General features: G+C 40.8%; 1 protein-coding gene across 4 annotated transcripts in view; it reads left to right on the top strand.

The window, feature by feature from the left end:
* Positions 1-16,997, top strand: part of PCSK5 (proprotein convertase subtilisin/kexin type 5) — a 299,939-nt gene that overhangs the window by 107,782 nt on the left and 175,160 nt on the right. For all 4 annotated transcript variants that reach the window (XM_073345119.1, XM_073345120.1, XM_073345121.1 and 1 more), the window contains exon 6: positions 15,935-16,023. In XM_073345119.1, the coding sequence (XP_073201220.1) occupies positions 15,935-16,023 (89 nt within the window). The remainder of the gene's footprint in view (positions 1-15,934; positions 16,024-16,997) is intronic.

The raw sequence follows: 16,997 nt of genomic DNA, 5'->3' as shown, positions 1-16,997 counted from the left end.
GTGTCACTTGAATAAATATGTGGACAGAGTTGGCATTGGGCTTTGTTGCAAGGATAGGTTCCTGGGTTAGTGTTTTTGTTGTGTGGTGTGTGGTTGCTGGAGAATATTTACGTCAGGTTGCGGGCTTGGTCTGTCTCCCAAGATGAAGTGGGCTGTAGCCCATGAAAGCTTATGCTCAAATAAATTTGTTAGTCTCTAAGGTGCCACTAGTACTCCTGTTCTATTGGCTGCATAGTTTCTCTGTCAGTCTGGATGAGAAGTCTGAATCACAATCAATAGCGATTGACGATATATTGTAATGCACTAGAGGGGGAAGTGGGACAAGAGGAGAGGAAGTTAGAATGTCAATGGAAATTTATTTACAATGGGAAGGAGCCAGCACCATAAAATTAAGATGACATGGGACTATAAAATTCGCAGTGGGGCTTGGGGATCACAGAAAGTATTACACAGCAAGATTTGGGCTGTCTCTGGAGCATGGGAATCCCATCATGGCTCTTTCTGCACACTCAGATTATAGTCTCTTTTCCTCCCACATTCATTTCTTTTATTAAAGAGACACTGTGAACTTTTTAGTAAGTAAGTAACTAATCTTAAAAAGTCTAGTGTCTGAGATAGATTATCTTTCAATAGTATGTCCTTGTTTGTTTAATTCCTTTAATATAACTTTAGGAAAAGGAGAAATGGACTATAGCCATGATCATGTAAACACTTACTGACACATGTGAGCAGTCCTATTGACTTCACTTTGATACTTTATGTGCATAGATGTGTGAAGGACTGGGGCCTTAGAGCTTGCCTTTATGGGGAAATTAACCAGAATAGCTATTGTGGAATAAACTATTCTGCAATAGTTATTCCTCCCCATGTGGACACTATTCCAGAATGGAGAGTCCACTGGGGAGCTATTCTGGAATAGCTATTCTGATCAATTTCCCTTGCAGACAAGTCCTGATGGAAGGAAGAGTGAAACTCTCTAGACAGAGTGCAGTCAAATGCATGAAGGAAACAAACTGGAAAAAAAAACCAGAAATTTTCTTTATTTGCTAACTTCTTAAAACCATCACAATCTTAGGGGTTAAATGTAACAACTGTAGATACACAAGCTTCAGAGAAATGTGTTATTTTTGAAGATAGAGTACTTATCACCATGGCAGCTCGGTGACCTCCAGAAATATCACTATTCATGCTGCTAGCTATAAAGATAAACATGACAAAAAGAAAGACATCCATCATATGGAACTGTATTGGCTCCATTATGGGTCATCAGCAAGCTTGGAATGCAGGGCCTTTACATCCACAGCACCAACCTCTTCACGCCCCTTTACTCGAAGTAAAGGAGTAACTGATAGCAGTAGCTGTTCTCAGCTATGTGGGCCGGCCACTAGAGGGGGACACAACACATACTCTGTCATTGGCTTACATGCTACTTTCTAGGCTTCAGAGGAATGTTGGGAAGTGGGAATCAGCAGTTCTATTCCTGGCTCTGGAGAGGAAAGTGGTCTAGTGTTTATAGGCAGCAGAGACAAGCACATAAAATTGACACATTCTGAATGTCAGTGTTGCTAACTAGATGAGCCTTTGGTTGTCATCTTGGAGAAATGAGTTTTATTCTCAACTTTGCTAGAAGTAACTTGTGCACGCTCTCAGTTACCCCATGTGTAAAATGGGAGGAATTATACTTTTCTACCTGTTACCCTAATGAAATAAATGTTAAGTAATAAGGGCTGTGAAATGAATAGAATTATTAACAAATCAGTGGAAAAGCAGACTCCTAGCTCTTAACCAAACACTCCTTTTCCTAGGCTAGCAGGGCAGCTGCTGATGCTACTGCTGCCATGTCCCCTCTATCCAAAGTTGTAGCCAGTGCCTATTCTGTAGGTGGGTCAGCATAGTTGACATCTAATGATCTCAGGTGGGCTGGAGCATGTTCATTACAGATAGAAGGTTTGGAAATTTCAGTAACAGTTCTCTAAGAAGTTCTACAGGGCATGTGCAAATTACACTTTTCAGAGACATAAAATTTAGCCAAATCTGGGCAGATTTTCATGATGACAGCAAAAGGCACCTCCTGGCCCAAGGACTTTTACCCTGCCAAATTTCCAATTTCCTGCTCCGAAGCATTGAAGCACAGAAGTTTGTCAGAAAATGATTGGAAAAATTATTTTGTATTAGAAAAACTACCATTTCTCCTTAATCTTGTTCTAAGAAACACTGAACTATTTTTGTGCTGAAACTTTAAAAATAAAATTCTGCCTGAGGCAGAGAACAAATATGGACATTTCAGTGTGAGTGGTTAAAGTTTGGCAAAGTTAAAAGCAACTGAAAACAGGAACTTACAATAGAAAGTATCAGGAAACCTTAACTTTAGGTATTGGTATAAGTTCTGCCAAAATCTACAGCATTTTGTAATTTCCTGTGTTTCTTGGTCATCCATAGCATTACATTCTCCTTTCACAATGGTGCAACACCATTGTTTAAATGTTATGGTCTTAATTCTCCAATGTATTGCATTGTATGTAAGCAGCTACATCTGTATATAGTGTAAAGTTTCCATAAAACATACTTTAATAGTTAATTGTGGCCACTTGTGTAAAGCAGTTGCAGTGACAGTGACTTCTTTTGCGAACTGAAGGTCTAAAATAGGTACCAAGCTAAGCTCAGTTGTAATCTCCAGAAGAGTTAGCAAAAATCTACACTGTGCTTATTCCCCAGGTGGGTATCTGGGTAGAGTTGGTGTAAGGGCTTGTCTATACACAATAGTTGCTTTGTTTACCAAAGGGTGTGATGGTCAACCTTTTTAATTAATCCAGTGCAACTTTGTGTGTGAAAAGAAAAGGAGTACTTGTGGCACCTTAGAGACTAACAAATTTATTTGAGCATAAGCTTTCGTGAGCTACAGCTCACTTCATCGGATGCATCAGATGCATTTATGTGTGGACACACTTAAATCATTTTTTAAAAGGTTATACAGTACTGGTAAATTTACAAGGGCAAACTAAACTGGTACAAGCTTTGTTTAAAATATATGCATGTCCACACACAAAGTTGTGCTGGTTAAACTAATACATAGGTTTAACTTCACACCATTAGTTAATTTAAACCAGTGGAATGTTGTGAGTAGACCAGGCTTAAGAGGCTGATATCAATTAGGTAGCACATTTAAAAACACATCAAAACACCATGCTCCATGTCTATCCCTCTGCTGATGTTTCCTGTTGAGATAGAGGTGTACCTTTCCATCTCCCCTTCCCAGGGTATAACGCCTTTTCTTTTTTTTAATGGAATGCTGTCTGGCACATTGACGATGGAAATGACAATCTGATAGCCTCTGTGTAATATGGAACATGTTTGCATGGACACCGAGTGTGAAAGGCACTTAGGGGTAGACAGGAAATGTGGAAAAGAGAAGAAGAATTGGGAAAGCTGCTGAGAAGATTATCATTTGGTAAATTGTGGCCTGTCAACAACCAGCTAGCATTTCTCAGGAGCAAGGAAGGGTCATTTCACATGTTAATGCTTGAGTACTGCATTAATGCAGACTTTGAGGAACAGGACAGTGGCTGCTGAAGGGGAGTGAGAACTTTTTCAGAACCTGTTTTCCTCTGCAGATGTATTCAGCATTTGTCTTGTGCGCATTTGCTCTTTCAGACAACTGAGATCCTTTCAAATTTCCCTGGTAGCAGTAGAAGGACTAGCAGCTCAGATGTTACAGGATTCTTGTGAAGTGCTGCTGTACAGACAAAGGAATGAATAGCAGGGGCTGTGGACACCAAATCCATTAACCAAAGTTGCTCCAAAAGTTGATCACTTTACATGTGTAGCCCAGAGTCAAATGCAGCTGACTTCAATAGACTGAGTTGCACTAGTGTGAAAGTGTAACTTTTCCTTTAGTGCATCGTGTCAAACCTGTTTTATTAATTCCCAAAGGGCATGTATCCTGTTTAAAACTATAAGTAGCTGCAATTGAAACTGAAGGGAAGCAACCAACCCTGACTTCCCACAAGCAATGCTACTGTAAAGTGATGCTGCTATAGAATGGTCCGAGAGATAACCTTGAGTTCTGAGAACTTATATCCAAATAGGCATTATTTGGTGGCAGATTAATTAATTTTTAATGTGCTGTGATCAGTCTCTAAATGGCTGATCCTGAAACAGGACTCTGAAGATTCTCACCAACATCTAGATTTGCTCCTGGAAGTGGCCTGTTACACTCCAAAAAGCTCCCTTCTTCTCTTTCCTTGGAGGCATGAACTTGGGTTAATACACTTGTCATAGTTTTGCATTGATACTGAATTATATATTGAAATGCAGGTGGGATGAATTTTACTGTGGTGCAGAGCATCATGTAAAAAGTGCACCAGCTTTCCATAGCCCAACACAGAATGCCACAGTGGGGGCTAAGCCTGGGACAGGACCACAGATCTATGTTTATGTGGACACATTGGCCCCAGCACCCAATATAATTGTGCAGAGAGGCCGTGGGTATTATTGTTAAATAGCAGCAACGATGCATCTTGCCCCTAGTTTGGGGGTGGATTTTACCTCCCCTACTGTTCCACCCTCACAGAGCTTGATTACTTGGGATTTATGTATGCAGAGTGGATTTCAACCAGAGATATCTGAGGTAATAAATGAATAAATATATATATTACTCCAGAAGTTCTTGTTCCTCCTGTATTTTTCCCTTATAAGAAAACATGGGAAAACATTTACATTTGTATTTATTGTAAATATTTATACATTGATGATTGCTTCTGTCTGTTGCTCACAGCATCTATATGTTTGTGTTAAACAAAATGGTGCTGCTGTGAATCAAACCTAGACTACATTGAGCTTGTTCATGATTGGTTCAGGTGGAACTTGTAGCTTTCTTTATCTACCCAGGAGTTTGAGCATCAGTAGAGGTGTTACTTCATAACCATTAAATGCCAGGACATCAAAATGTAGTCGGAACTAATTTCAAGGGTTATATTAATGGTCTGTGCTTTTTATTGCAAACTGGAGACAACTAATTCCATTCTTGTCTTGAGCTGTAAAGATTCAAGAGTGAGCAATTACTTAGATTGGCTGCTTTTACACAATCATCACAATGATCTTTGTTGTGTAAATTTTGCACTAATCTTGTTCTGTCTCCTTCCCTCATTAAGTTGTTAAACAGAGTAGCTAATGTCAGCATTTTCCAGTTTAAACCCCATTCAGAGGGTTAGAATTTGGGCCTCTGCTGTGTGTCATGGAATGCAGCAAAACTCCCTTGTTCCTGTAGATTTAAATGGGGGAAGGGAGAAATGTAGCAACACAAGGATTTCCCTTCCACTGTTGATCTGCCATGGCTTCACTGGGCTACACACGGAAAGGGTGGCTAAGAAGCCATATTTATAGGAAGCCATAAGCAAAAATGAAAGGATTTCTTAATGCTGTTTAAAGCTCATCCTCAATATTCCGTGACCCTCATTCTATCCAGAGTCTCTCTGACTGGTTGGGGATAGCCTCCTCTTGTATGGCTGGGGAGCCAAGAAGTTGAGACCACAGATTCTCATGGAGTCCCAGCCTCCAGTTGTTCAAGGCCACACTCCCTGCTTCTACTATTTCTCTGGAACAGGTGGATGTTAGGGAAGAATTACTATTATCAAATATTTGTGTGTAGCATTTGTGATACAGCATGGCCAGAGGGCAGCAGGAGAGTGTTAGAAGGGAAACTTACTCCCTGTAGAGGGAAGAAAATTTGCTATAAATTAATTAAAGCACCTGAAGCCAGTCACATGATAAAAAACCCCTGCTTCAATCAGACAAGTGGAGGAGTTGAGGCAGAGTGGATTGGTGTTGGAGCAGAGAGCAGTTTGGAGGGAAGCAGAGGAGAGTTTGGAGAAGTGCTGCGGTGGGCTAAGAAGACCAAGACCCTAGGTAAAGGGACACCTAGTTTGTGCAGAGGGAGGGCAGGAAGCCCCACAAGCTGAAGGGCAGGAGAGGGAAATAGCCCAGGGGAAGGAACCACTAGTACCAGTGGTTTACTGCTATCCCTAGGGTCCCTGAGCTGGGACCCAGAGTTGAGGGCGGGCCTGGGTCCCTCCCTCTCCACTCCCCTCCTCTAGGACACTAGTGGGGCAGTTAATATCCCAGTTCAGGGACAAGAAACAGTGCCCTGAACCCCCACCCAAGAAGAGAAAGCGCGAGACCCATCATAGTAGTGCCGGCAATTTGCCACACATTATAGATGTGCATGGCATTGTGAATTGGGTTTGAGTCTGATCTTACTGGGACACCAGTTTATCTCCATTGAGTTTGTTGTAGTTACTCCTGTTTTGCACTAGTGTAAGTGAGCTAAGAATCAATAATACATTTCCTGCCATAATCAGGAGCTTACAATCTAATTCATATAAAAAGTAATAATAACAAAAGAGAGGTCATCTGTCAGACTTCACAACTTTTTTTATTAATTTGTTCCCTTTCTTCTACCATTGTTGTTTTTTGTTTTGTTTTTTTTCAGAAAAGGCAAGGCATACAGCCTTTGATTTAAAAACTCACATTGGGCTAAAATGTGGTGTACTAGGTGTCAGTTGGCAAGAATTTTAAATATATACACATCAGGCCAGATGGCTACAAGAGAGTGGTCGTAGGTAGATACATTAGTTCCAGGTTAAGCAGGTCCCTTTTCCCTGGGTAAGATAACAGGGACTATTCCATAACACTCAGGAACTTTCTAGAACTAATTAAGGCAGGCAGGCTAATTAGGACACCTGCAGCCAATTGGGAAGCTGCTAGAATTAATTAAGGCTAATCACGACACCTGGTTTAAAAAGGCTGTCACTCCAGTTAGTGAGGTGCACGTAAGGAGCTGGGAGTGAGAGGACTTGTAGCTGGAGGACTGAGGAGTACAAGAGTTAACAGACATCAGGAGGAAGGTCCTGTGGTGAAGACAAAGAAGGTGTTGGGAGGAGGCCATGGGGAAGTAGCCCAGGGAGTTGTAGCTGTCACGCAGCTGTTCCAGAAGGCACTCTAGACAGCTGCAGTCAACAGGGTCCTGGGCTGGAACCCAGGGTAGAGTGTGGGCCCGGTTTCCCCCCAAACCTCCCAACTCCTGACCCAACACAGGAGGTTCCACCAGAGGGGAAGGTCTCTGAGCTGTTCCCTGACCTACATGGTGGATCAGCAGAAACTGCGGGGATTGTTCTTACTCTTTTTTTCCCATGCTGGCCGGTGATGAGGTTATCTGAGTGAACAGCAGATTTGAGCCATGAAAGTGGTCAACTGAGAGCTACTGTGAATCTCTGATGCGAGCAAAATCTGCCAATAAGTGCAGGACCCACCAAGGTAGAGGAAGAACTTTATCACAATACATATAATTGGGACTAAAGTTTTAGTTAACTTATGGCATATTCTTGGTAGTGTGTGTGTGTGTATATATATATATATATTAACTCCAGAAGTACTTGTTCCTCTTATATTTTTCCCTTAGAATAAAACATGAGAAAACACTTACATATATATATATATATATATATGTATGTTTAGCATTAACCGTGTTTTTAAATTATAACTGCTCAGTTAATTGCACTGAAGAAGAGACAAGAAGGGTAAGATTTTTAAATGCATTCAGTCATCTAAAAATGCAGATGGGCATTGCAGATAGTGGGATTTTCAAAAGCAAACATCCAACTTTGACAAAATTCCCAATGACATAAATTGGAGCAGGATTGGCCCCTACTAAGAAAAAATTGTTTAACTATAATTTGCCGTAAACAGAAATAATCAGGCTTCTCCTTTGCAAACCCATTGTTGTAAACCAGTGGTTCCCAAACTTGTTCCACCGCTTGTGCAGGGAAAGCTGCTGGCGGGCCGGGCCGGTTTGTTTACCTGCTGCGTCTGCAGGTTCGGCCGATCGCGGCTCCCAGTGCCTGCAGTTCACTGCTCGAGGCCAGTGGGGGCTGCTGGAAGTGGCAGCCAGTATGTCCCCCAGCCCGCGCTGCTTCCAGCAGCTCCCATTGGCCCAGAGCAGTGAACCGTGGCCACTGGGAGCTGCGATTGGCTGAATCTGCGGACACGGCAGGTAAACAAACCGGCGCGGCCCGCCAGGGACTTTCCCTGCACAAGCGGCGGAACAAGTTTGGGAACCACTCTTGTAAACAATAGACAAAAAGTATGAACGCTACTAAATACACAGGATGGTTTTGCAGTTTCCTTGGAAGCATGAATTCTCTTTTTGGACTCACATAATGGATACTATTCAGTGGAAAGCTGATGGATGTGGACTTCATTACTATGGTGCTATGTTGTCTTATGTTGCCTTATTCAGCCAGACTGCTTGGGAAATCAGGGCCAGATTCTCCACTGCCTTTCTTCTTGCATTGTCATCTATGCTTGGGAAAAGTGAGTGCAAAACCCTCTACCATTCTGATTTGGGAGACTGACCTTTAGGTGAATTACTTGGAAGAAAAGCATATATTGTCTCTCCCACTCAGAGAGTGTCATGGCCTTATCGTTACACATTGTCATGTGCCATTACACATACTGAATCTATTTCCCCATGTTAAGTATCCTCACACCTTCTTGTCAACTGTCTAAATGGGCCATCTTGATTATCACTACAAAAGTTGTTTTCTCTTGCTGATAATAGCTCATCTTAATTAATTAGCTGTTTACAGTTTGTATGGCAACTTCCACTTCTCTGTGTGTGTATATATATACATCTTCTTACTATATGTTCCATTCTATGCATCCGATGAAGTGAGCTGTAGCTCACGAAAGCTTATGCTCTAATAAATTTGTTAGTTTCTAAGGTGCCATAAGCACTCCTGTTCTTTTTGTGGATACAGACTAACACGGCTGCTACTCTGAAACCTGCCGTGGCCTCTAGTCACAAAGTGATGCTTCTTCTTTCCCCTTTGTCTATAGGACACTATTATGGCACTGCCCTATATTATCAAAACGTGTTGGTCCCCTGAGTGCTGATAGAGTACTAACAGCGATCAAGTGCTTGGCTCTAGAAAATGGATGCCCATCAATTTTTGGCTCTTGACCATTTCCCTGAAATGCATCCTCTCTATCTTTGGAGTCTTGCATGTATATAACAATAGCTCTTGGTGGGCCATACAGCAAGGATCCTTGTACTGTGTTGCTGGTTCCTACTGAACATGGTAGTGACTGTAACTTGTTTCTTTCTGTTTGTTTTCCTCTGCTGATTTGCACTTTGTCAATAAAAGTTGACTCACACACAGTATTATTCATAATATAACTAATACGTGAAGCCGTTAATTCCAGCAGTCTGCGAAGCTGGGTATACTTCTCCTTCTCTGATCCCCTGGATTGTTGTTATCTGGCGGGTGGGGGGAATCTCTTCAAGATGCTTAGTAATATTCCTTGATATCTCATACTCTTCGCAGATACAGGCTGCTCTTTCCCCACTATATCACAATATTTAGCAATTTATATGTGGGCTGACTTGTCCTTCTGATATTTGTAAAATGTAATGTATTGTCTATTAACTCCCTTTGCTGTTTCCTGCAATTTCAAATCCCGTACAGCATGTCCAATCACATACTGTATCATCGGATATGTAACACTGCATGGAAGTGGTTAAGCTGCTACATTTACTCCCGTTACACTTTCATGGCAACTCCCAGGACTGGAATGTTTGGAATACCTATTTATTTTGTTTTACATAACTGGAAATATTTACCAGATAAGCGTCTAACCTCCTCTTGCTCTGTTTTTCTGAATTCAGAAAGTCGTCTTTACTTTTTTATTCTCATTATCTGGAAATAATCAAGGGGAAACAGTGTGTCCTGAATCAAGCGCCAATGTCTGAATCCAGCAGCTCATCTTCCTAAATGAACAAGGAGTCAGAAAAGGAATAAAATTAAATAAGATTTTCTGGATTTTTGTTTTTTACTTTGGGGTTTTTTCCCCTTGTATATTTGAAAGCATTCTCTGCCACCTTTTTTCTTTTCCTCTTTTATTGAAATCCGAAGAATAAGTAGATCCGATGCAGTTTTTCCTGTATCCTCATTTATTTATTTGACATGGAGCTAACCTTATGGAACAACAGACAAGAAGATGTTTTCTTTATCTGAGGAAGTAGATTCCTGCAGGTACTAAATCCATCCCAGACACCACTTGGGCAGAGTGAGTAGCAAGACTTGCCCTTTTTTCCTTTTCAAGTACTTTACGAGTTATCCAACATATAACTTTAGGTGCCAGATTGCTGATGCTTTCATTAGAAACCAAAAATCTTGAAATGTTGGATGTAGGTTCAGCTACTCCCCAGGAAATTCTTACCAGAATTCAGTTGTCACTATAGAAGCTTTGAGCTATTGTGCGAGACTGTTAGGTGCACTCCCTGAGCAGCCTCATAAGAGTCTGACAAATCACTGGGTTCTTCTGGAATAGCAGAGCAATCAAAATACAGATTTTCCCCCTTATTGGTCTCTAAAGTAGCATTGGCTGAAATGGTGGGATTTGGCTTCAGCCTCCTTCCATTGTCCATCGTTTTCTTTTTAATCAAGGAGAACTTGTTCTATGCTGGAGAAGAACATAAAAAGAAAGCTCAACATTTGTTCAAAATCTGAAAGAATCGACCAAAATAACTGAGACTATTAAGATCAAATTGAAGAACACTCATTGCTATATAAGGCTGAAAAGTCAGAGTCCAGTTCTGTGTGAGAAGCGGAGTTTACGAAATGTCTGCCTCACTGCAGAGACAGAAAATTTTGACAGGAAACATGATGGGATTGTCCTCACTGGCTAGCTAGACATGATTGGCAGCTCTGGATCTCTGGGCGGGGCTCTGTTTATCTAATTTGGTCTATTTAAGTACTTTTATGGAATCCATCACCTTAGTATCTGAGTGCCTCTCAGACATTAAAAAATTTACCTTCCCAGCGCCCCCATGAGGAAGGAAAGTATTACTACCCCAGGTTTATAGATGGAAAACTGAAGCACAGACTTGCCCAAGATCGCACACTCTGGCAGAGCTGGGAATTGAATCCAAGTTGCCTGAGTCCCAGTTTCATACTTTCATCACAAGACCATCTTTGTATTCGGAGAGTTTCTGTGAACTTCTTGGCAGAAGGAGTGTGCTAGGTGGCTTTGCTGATTCCCTGTCTTCTGCTGCTTTTGAGGCTTTTCTGCTCCATTTTTCTTTTATTTGCTCTCCTGTGCACCTTACAGTGGATGAGAGCTAGGACAGTCGAATGTAAACAGTTGAGAAGAATTAAATACAAAAACTCAAGGACCTTTGAGATATTTGCACTGGATTATACTTTGATCACCACTAGGGTTAGGTGAACTGTTAATAGCAAACTGTTTATATTGACAAGTTTCATTTCTTTCTCTTATTTCTAATTATTCATTAACAGGCTTTGATTTTGAAATATTTATTTGTTATTTGGAGTTATTAACCAAATGGTTTATGTAACCATATTTCAGCCTGCAGTAGCAACTGTTCCCAAACTTTTCATTATGCCTGTTGTTTTCACTATTCACACTGGTGATTAGCCATCTGATTCACATATTATTGTTTGGGCTTTCTGACTGGGTTACTTGCAAGCACATTAAAAGCTTTCAAAATGCTTGCACGCACAGTGTGTTGTTGTGAGTACTCATGCAAACATATAACAACATAGATATGACTCTTTCTGCCAGCATTCGTTTGTACAAAAGTTCAGCCATATGGAGGAAAAAAATAAAAAGTAGTTCAGATACTGTAGAAGCAAATGCGAGGAGGTTACTGTTGGGGTTTTTTTCTGGAACAAAATGGTTGGGAATATCTTTTTACAGTATTCACCCAATTCGATTCTGCACTCAGACTGCTGAATAAATCACTATAGTTTTGTTAGTTACCATTTCTAAACATCAACCTGTCCAATCTTAATGTTAATCTTGATGGCATGACAAATTCTCTGGTTCAATGGTGTGCAATTTTCTTACACTATTTTATATAGATCAGTTGTATAGGGTCTGACCACAAACTGGTGAGGTAACTATCTCTCTGATCAAAGAAGGCCTCTTTAGAGTATGACTACACATCTGCACAGTGGTCCATTGTGTGAATTGTTCTCAATAGTCAGCATATCTTTCAGAGTTTGACATGCTTCTGCCATTAGCTTTTATCTTTTAGGGGATATCACCCTTGTGAAGCGAAATATGACAGTAGGCAACAAAAGGAAAAGATATGCAGGTCAAGCAGGATAGTTGGCAGGCTGAAAACAATACAGATGTTCGTATATTATTCAGCAAGACTTTCTTGCTCTGATGGCTCCTGGTTTCACAGAATGCATTTTCATTTTAACCTTGGTTACATCTCAAACTCAACAATGCTTTTGGAATGGGAGGAGGGAAGAGGAGGAGGAAAGTCGTAATGTATACGGAAACAATAATGTATACTGCATCATTCTTCATCCCTTTTATCTTTGCTGATTCACAAGGATTTGCCAGCATGGAGCACACCTGTAGTCAGAGTTATAAAATCTGCTTTTAATTAGGGTAATTTTAAGTGGGCTAAATGAACCAGTTCAGAAAACAAATAAAAACTTAACTGAACCTCAGCCCAAGCACTGAACCAGAAGTATTTGTGTGAAAGCAACATGTTGATAAAGCTAAGCAAAAATCTTTCCATGGGGAAAAGTATGTAATACTTTCTTGAGACTCTTAAAGGTGACTGTAGCAGATCGAGCACTCACTGGCACGGTGCCTCCTGCTGGTCATAAGGGAATTAGCTGAATTCCAGCCCTTGTAGTGCCCTGTGCTAGCCACTGTCTCGCCTGCCTCAGGCCCCCATGTCCCTCCCGGACCTCGGTGCCCTTTACCTTGGGGTTCTGCCCCGCAGCAGTACCCCCACACTCTGGGTCTCCCCTCCCAGGGGAACCCCCAACCTTCTAAGTCCATCTTGCCTCAGTGGCTACTGCCAGTCATCATCTAGTCCCCATTCTCTGGGGCAGACTGCAGTCTGTAATGGCCACTCATCACTGGCAAGGGGGTTGGATCTGCTGCCTTTGCCTATCCCTGGGCTGCACCTCTGCAGCCCCAGTACCTCCTTAGGCCTTTACCAAGGCCTCAGTCTGGGGAGTTGCCCGGCTGGAGTTCCCTAGCTCCTTTTGCCCTTCCCCAGCACTGCTCGGCTTCATGTACCCTTGCTCCTTCAGGCAGCTAGGTCCATCTCTCTCCAAAGCTAGAGAGAGACACTTTGCCTTCTGGCCCAGCAGCCCTTTTATAGGGCCCAGCCTGGCCCTGATTAGCTGCCTCCCAGCCTCTTCTTATTGGCTCTCAGCCCCAGTCCTCTCCAAGGGCTGTCTTTTAACCCTTTCAGGGCTGGAGTGGGGTGACTGCCCTGCTACAGTGACCTGTACTTATTCAATAAAAACAAAAGATCCCACTAACTGTTCTGATAAACTTCAATGAGAATCCAGAAAATCACTGATTTTAAACGTAGTTTTAAGCTTTTAGGATTATGCCGCTTCAAGACAAGAGAGGGCTTGATTGTCTTATAAATAGAAAGACTTCTGGAACTAGTGCCTGAGTTCTAAAAGTGCTGCTTCTGGCCTACCTTCTTCACTTTAGTCTTGTAATTTGGGCTAGTTATGTATATGATTATCAGATTTGGATGATTACTAGGTCATCATAATAGATGCATACTGTGGGCCTAAACTCTCTACTGTTGAAGTCAATGGAAGTTTTGCCACTGAATTCAAAGAGAGCAGGATCAAGCTCTGTAAGAATAGTAATGCTGTGTGTGAGTAAGAAGAGGCATGCAAAAGAAAAAGCATTGTTATCCTCTTTGATATGTATTGCGTTCCTCATGGCACACCCAGGCTTTCTGAATTTGCCATGCCTTAAATTCAGTATAAACCTGGAGAAACTCCCAATCCCAAGGCCCAATTCCTGTTCACATGGAGAAATGTAGCATGTGTAAGAGTGATGAATGCCCCTTCCCTTTTCTTATGAAGAAGCTTTATTGCAAGTTCTCTCTGTTAGGTGAGAAGACTCCAGAAGGCAGTAAGTCCAGCGTTAGTCAAGGTCTTCCCAAGTAAGTTTTGACATGTTTCTGGCTTGTCATTAATGACAGACAGACTTTTTCCACATAGAAAGGCAACAAAAAGAACGAGGAAAGGAGCAAATTGATTCTTGCTTGTCAGTTTTCCTTAGCAATCTGAGTTATATCCATCTTAGACACAATATATAGTGATAATTTTCAAAAAGAACTCAGCCAGGCACAGATACATGAAAAATATGAAAAATTTCAACCCAAGCATTTAAAATTTGGCAGAACATAAGCAATCAAAAATTGGGACTTATAATGGACAGTGTTAAGCAACTTTAACTTTAGGCAAAGATGCGAGTTCTGCCCAGAGCTGTCCCTTGGGTATGGCAAATCGGGGCAACTGCTTTGCGGGGGGGCTCGCAGGCTGGTGCTATTGGCCGGCACGGTCGATCCCAGAAGAGAGGAATCCGCCACTTCCGCTCCAGGCTCCGCACCCTGTGGGGATGGCCCTGGCTCTGCCTATAATAAATTGGGAGGGGGTTGGTTTGAAATATGACAGCTTCCTTCCTTTACCTGAACGCAGTTGAGCTTACACAGTCTTTGAATGGGTTTTTCCACATTCCTGTTTCTAAAATAACAACAGCAAATAAAGCTCATTTTCTTATTTCTAGTTAGCATTCCCATCTTGTAGATTGGCAAAATATCATAACCAAGATTTTCTTCGTTCTTTCATTCTACAGCACTACATCATCTTGACATTAACACAAAGGACAAGTGCAAAACTTTTTTAGCCAAGCATCTCTTTAAAGTGCCATTTAAAAGCCTGGGAACTTGTTTCTGTACATTAGAAATATAAAAGGAGCCACGGAAATGAAGCACAGACCCTTGAAAGTTTCTCAAGGCACGTCTCTGTAGGATGTCAAGCATAGGTTTTTCTGGGCCTGCATCAACATCGTAGTGGGGTGGTGGGTAAATGTTTTGTGTAATGCAAACATTCAATAAAGGGGATGTTTGTTGTCATTTGGGGTATATGCGTTAACGTAGGCTTTAAGCTAAAAGTCATTGTCTTCATTCAGTATATGTAGTTTGAAATTTTTCTGAGTTCATGCACAGTAGAAATTTGTGTTAAATTTCAAAGCTATCTTAATCAAATTTCAGGTACCTGTTTCGCTATTTTAAGTTTGTGTAAATAGTGCAGGCATTCGTGCACTGTTGAAGCAAAAAATTGTTTCAAGAATATGATGAGTCAAAAATACGGCTTGGGAAGTCTGAAAATGAAAAACAGGGAACTTTTTTAAAAAAAACCCATACCTCTGCAAATCCTTGTGTGATTTACTCCAGGTTTGGGGGGAAAAAATCTACCCTGGGATGAGATATGTTATGAAATTTGAGGTAGTTTGGTGTTAGTGAAATTGGAAACCAGGCTTCTAAGGAGAAAAAGAGCTTCAACGTTAAGTTTGGGGGGGATACTATGATCAAATTTGGTGAGTTATAAACAGGTTAATAAAGAAGTGACTTTGTGAGAAGTATCTAATTCTGATATCTTGATCTATCATTAGAGTTAATCAGCATTTAGCTTATTACTGTGGTCTCATGAGTAAAGACGATACTTATCTCATACAAATATAGTTTATCAGTTGCTTGAGAAATTAAAGATGCCCTTTGACATTTCTTAGGGGTTATGATTATAATTTTATACATAATTCTTTGTTGTTGACCATCACTGTTTTTGTTTCCTAGTCTCATCTCTTTGTTTGTTAATCCTTTTCTATTTACGAAATATAATTTTATATCTAACATATGCACTACAGACTGGGTCATGTAGTAATATCTCGCACAGACATCCAGATATGTTTTTTGCATCTGAGGATGAGCAAGATCAAAACCTTTAAACATTGACAATCTGCATTTTAGTGGGTAATGTTACTCGCTTTAAAAAAATCTCTGTTCTGCCTACAGGCATGGAACCCGTTGTGCTGGAGAAGTGGCAGCCATTGCAAACAACTCACACTGCACAGTAGGAATCGCCTTTAATGCCAAGATCGGAGGTTTGTAAAACAGTCTCACCGTTAACCCAAGTACAATTTGTACAAAGTGGCACACAGGAATCTTTTTGAACAAGAGCTAGAAATTTGTTTGCTTAACAACATGAGCTGTGTTGACAGGTAAATGCTTCTGAAATGGATGTAGTTAAATATAGTTACTGAAGAGAAGCCTTTTGTAGTGATACTTCAGAACTGCTCTCTAGAACTCTTTAAATACGCATAGAAAGTTAAGAAGCAAGACTTGTGATTAAAATACAGAATAAGGACTCTGGAGATCTGTATTCTATTCCCAGCGCTCCCACAAACTTACTATGTGACTTTGGGCAAGTCACCTACTCTGTATGACTCAATTTCACAGCCTGTGTTATTGGGATAATAATTACCCTCCTCACACGCCTGTTGTGAAGATTGGATTTTTAGTGTTTGTAAAGCACTTTGAGATCCTCCGATGAAAGGACTATATTAAAATGTTTAAATACTTCATTAAGAAATCTGGTTTGAGACTGCATAAAAACTTAAATTTGTGACTTTGGTGTACCATATCAGTTATATTCAAAAAGAGGCAGTGTGGTCTAAGGGCTAAAGCACTGGACTAGGGCTCTGGAGATTTGGTATCTATTCTCAGCTCTGCCATTGACCTGGTGTGGGACAAGTCACTTCACCTCCCTAAGCCTCAGTTTCCCTATCTGTAAAATGGGGATAATGATATTGATCTCCTTTGCTTTGAGATCTACTAATGAAAAATGCTATACAAGAGATGGGTATTATGATTATTACTTATTAAAAATGCATGAATCTGTCTATATCAAGAAATAATGTGCCACGCTTACATGTTAAAAATGTGCCATCATCTTCTCTTCTGTTTATTCCCCACAAAGGTCCAATATTAATAATTATTCATATTTTAAAGGGACGCTGAAAAAATAATCACCTGTGTTATTAATATGAATGTGTAAAAATGTTTTTTTAAGTATTAA

This window comes from Lepidochelys kempii, chromosome 5 (genome assembly GCF_965140265.1).
Source record: "Lepidochelys kempii isolate rLepKem1 chromosome 5, rLepKem1.hap2, whole genome shotgun sequence".
NCBI lineage: Eukaryota > Metazoa > Chordata > Testudines > Cheloniidae > Lepidochelys > Lepidochelys kempii.
The sequence above is the reverse complement of the archived record's forward strand: the minus strand, read 5'-3'. Positions and strand labels throughout refer to the sequence as shown.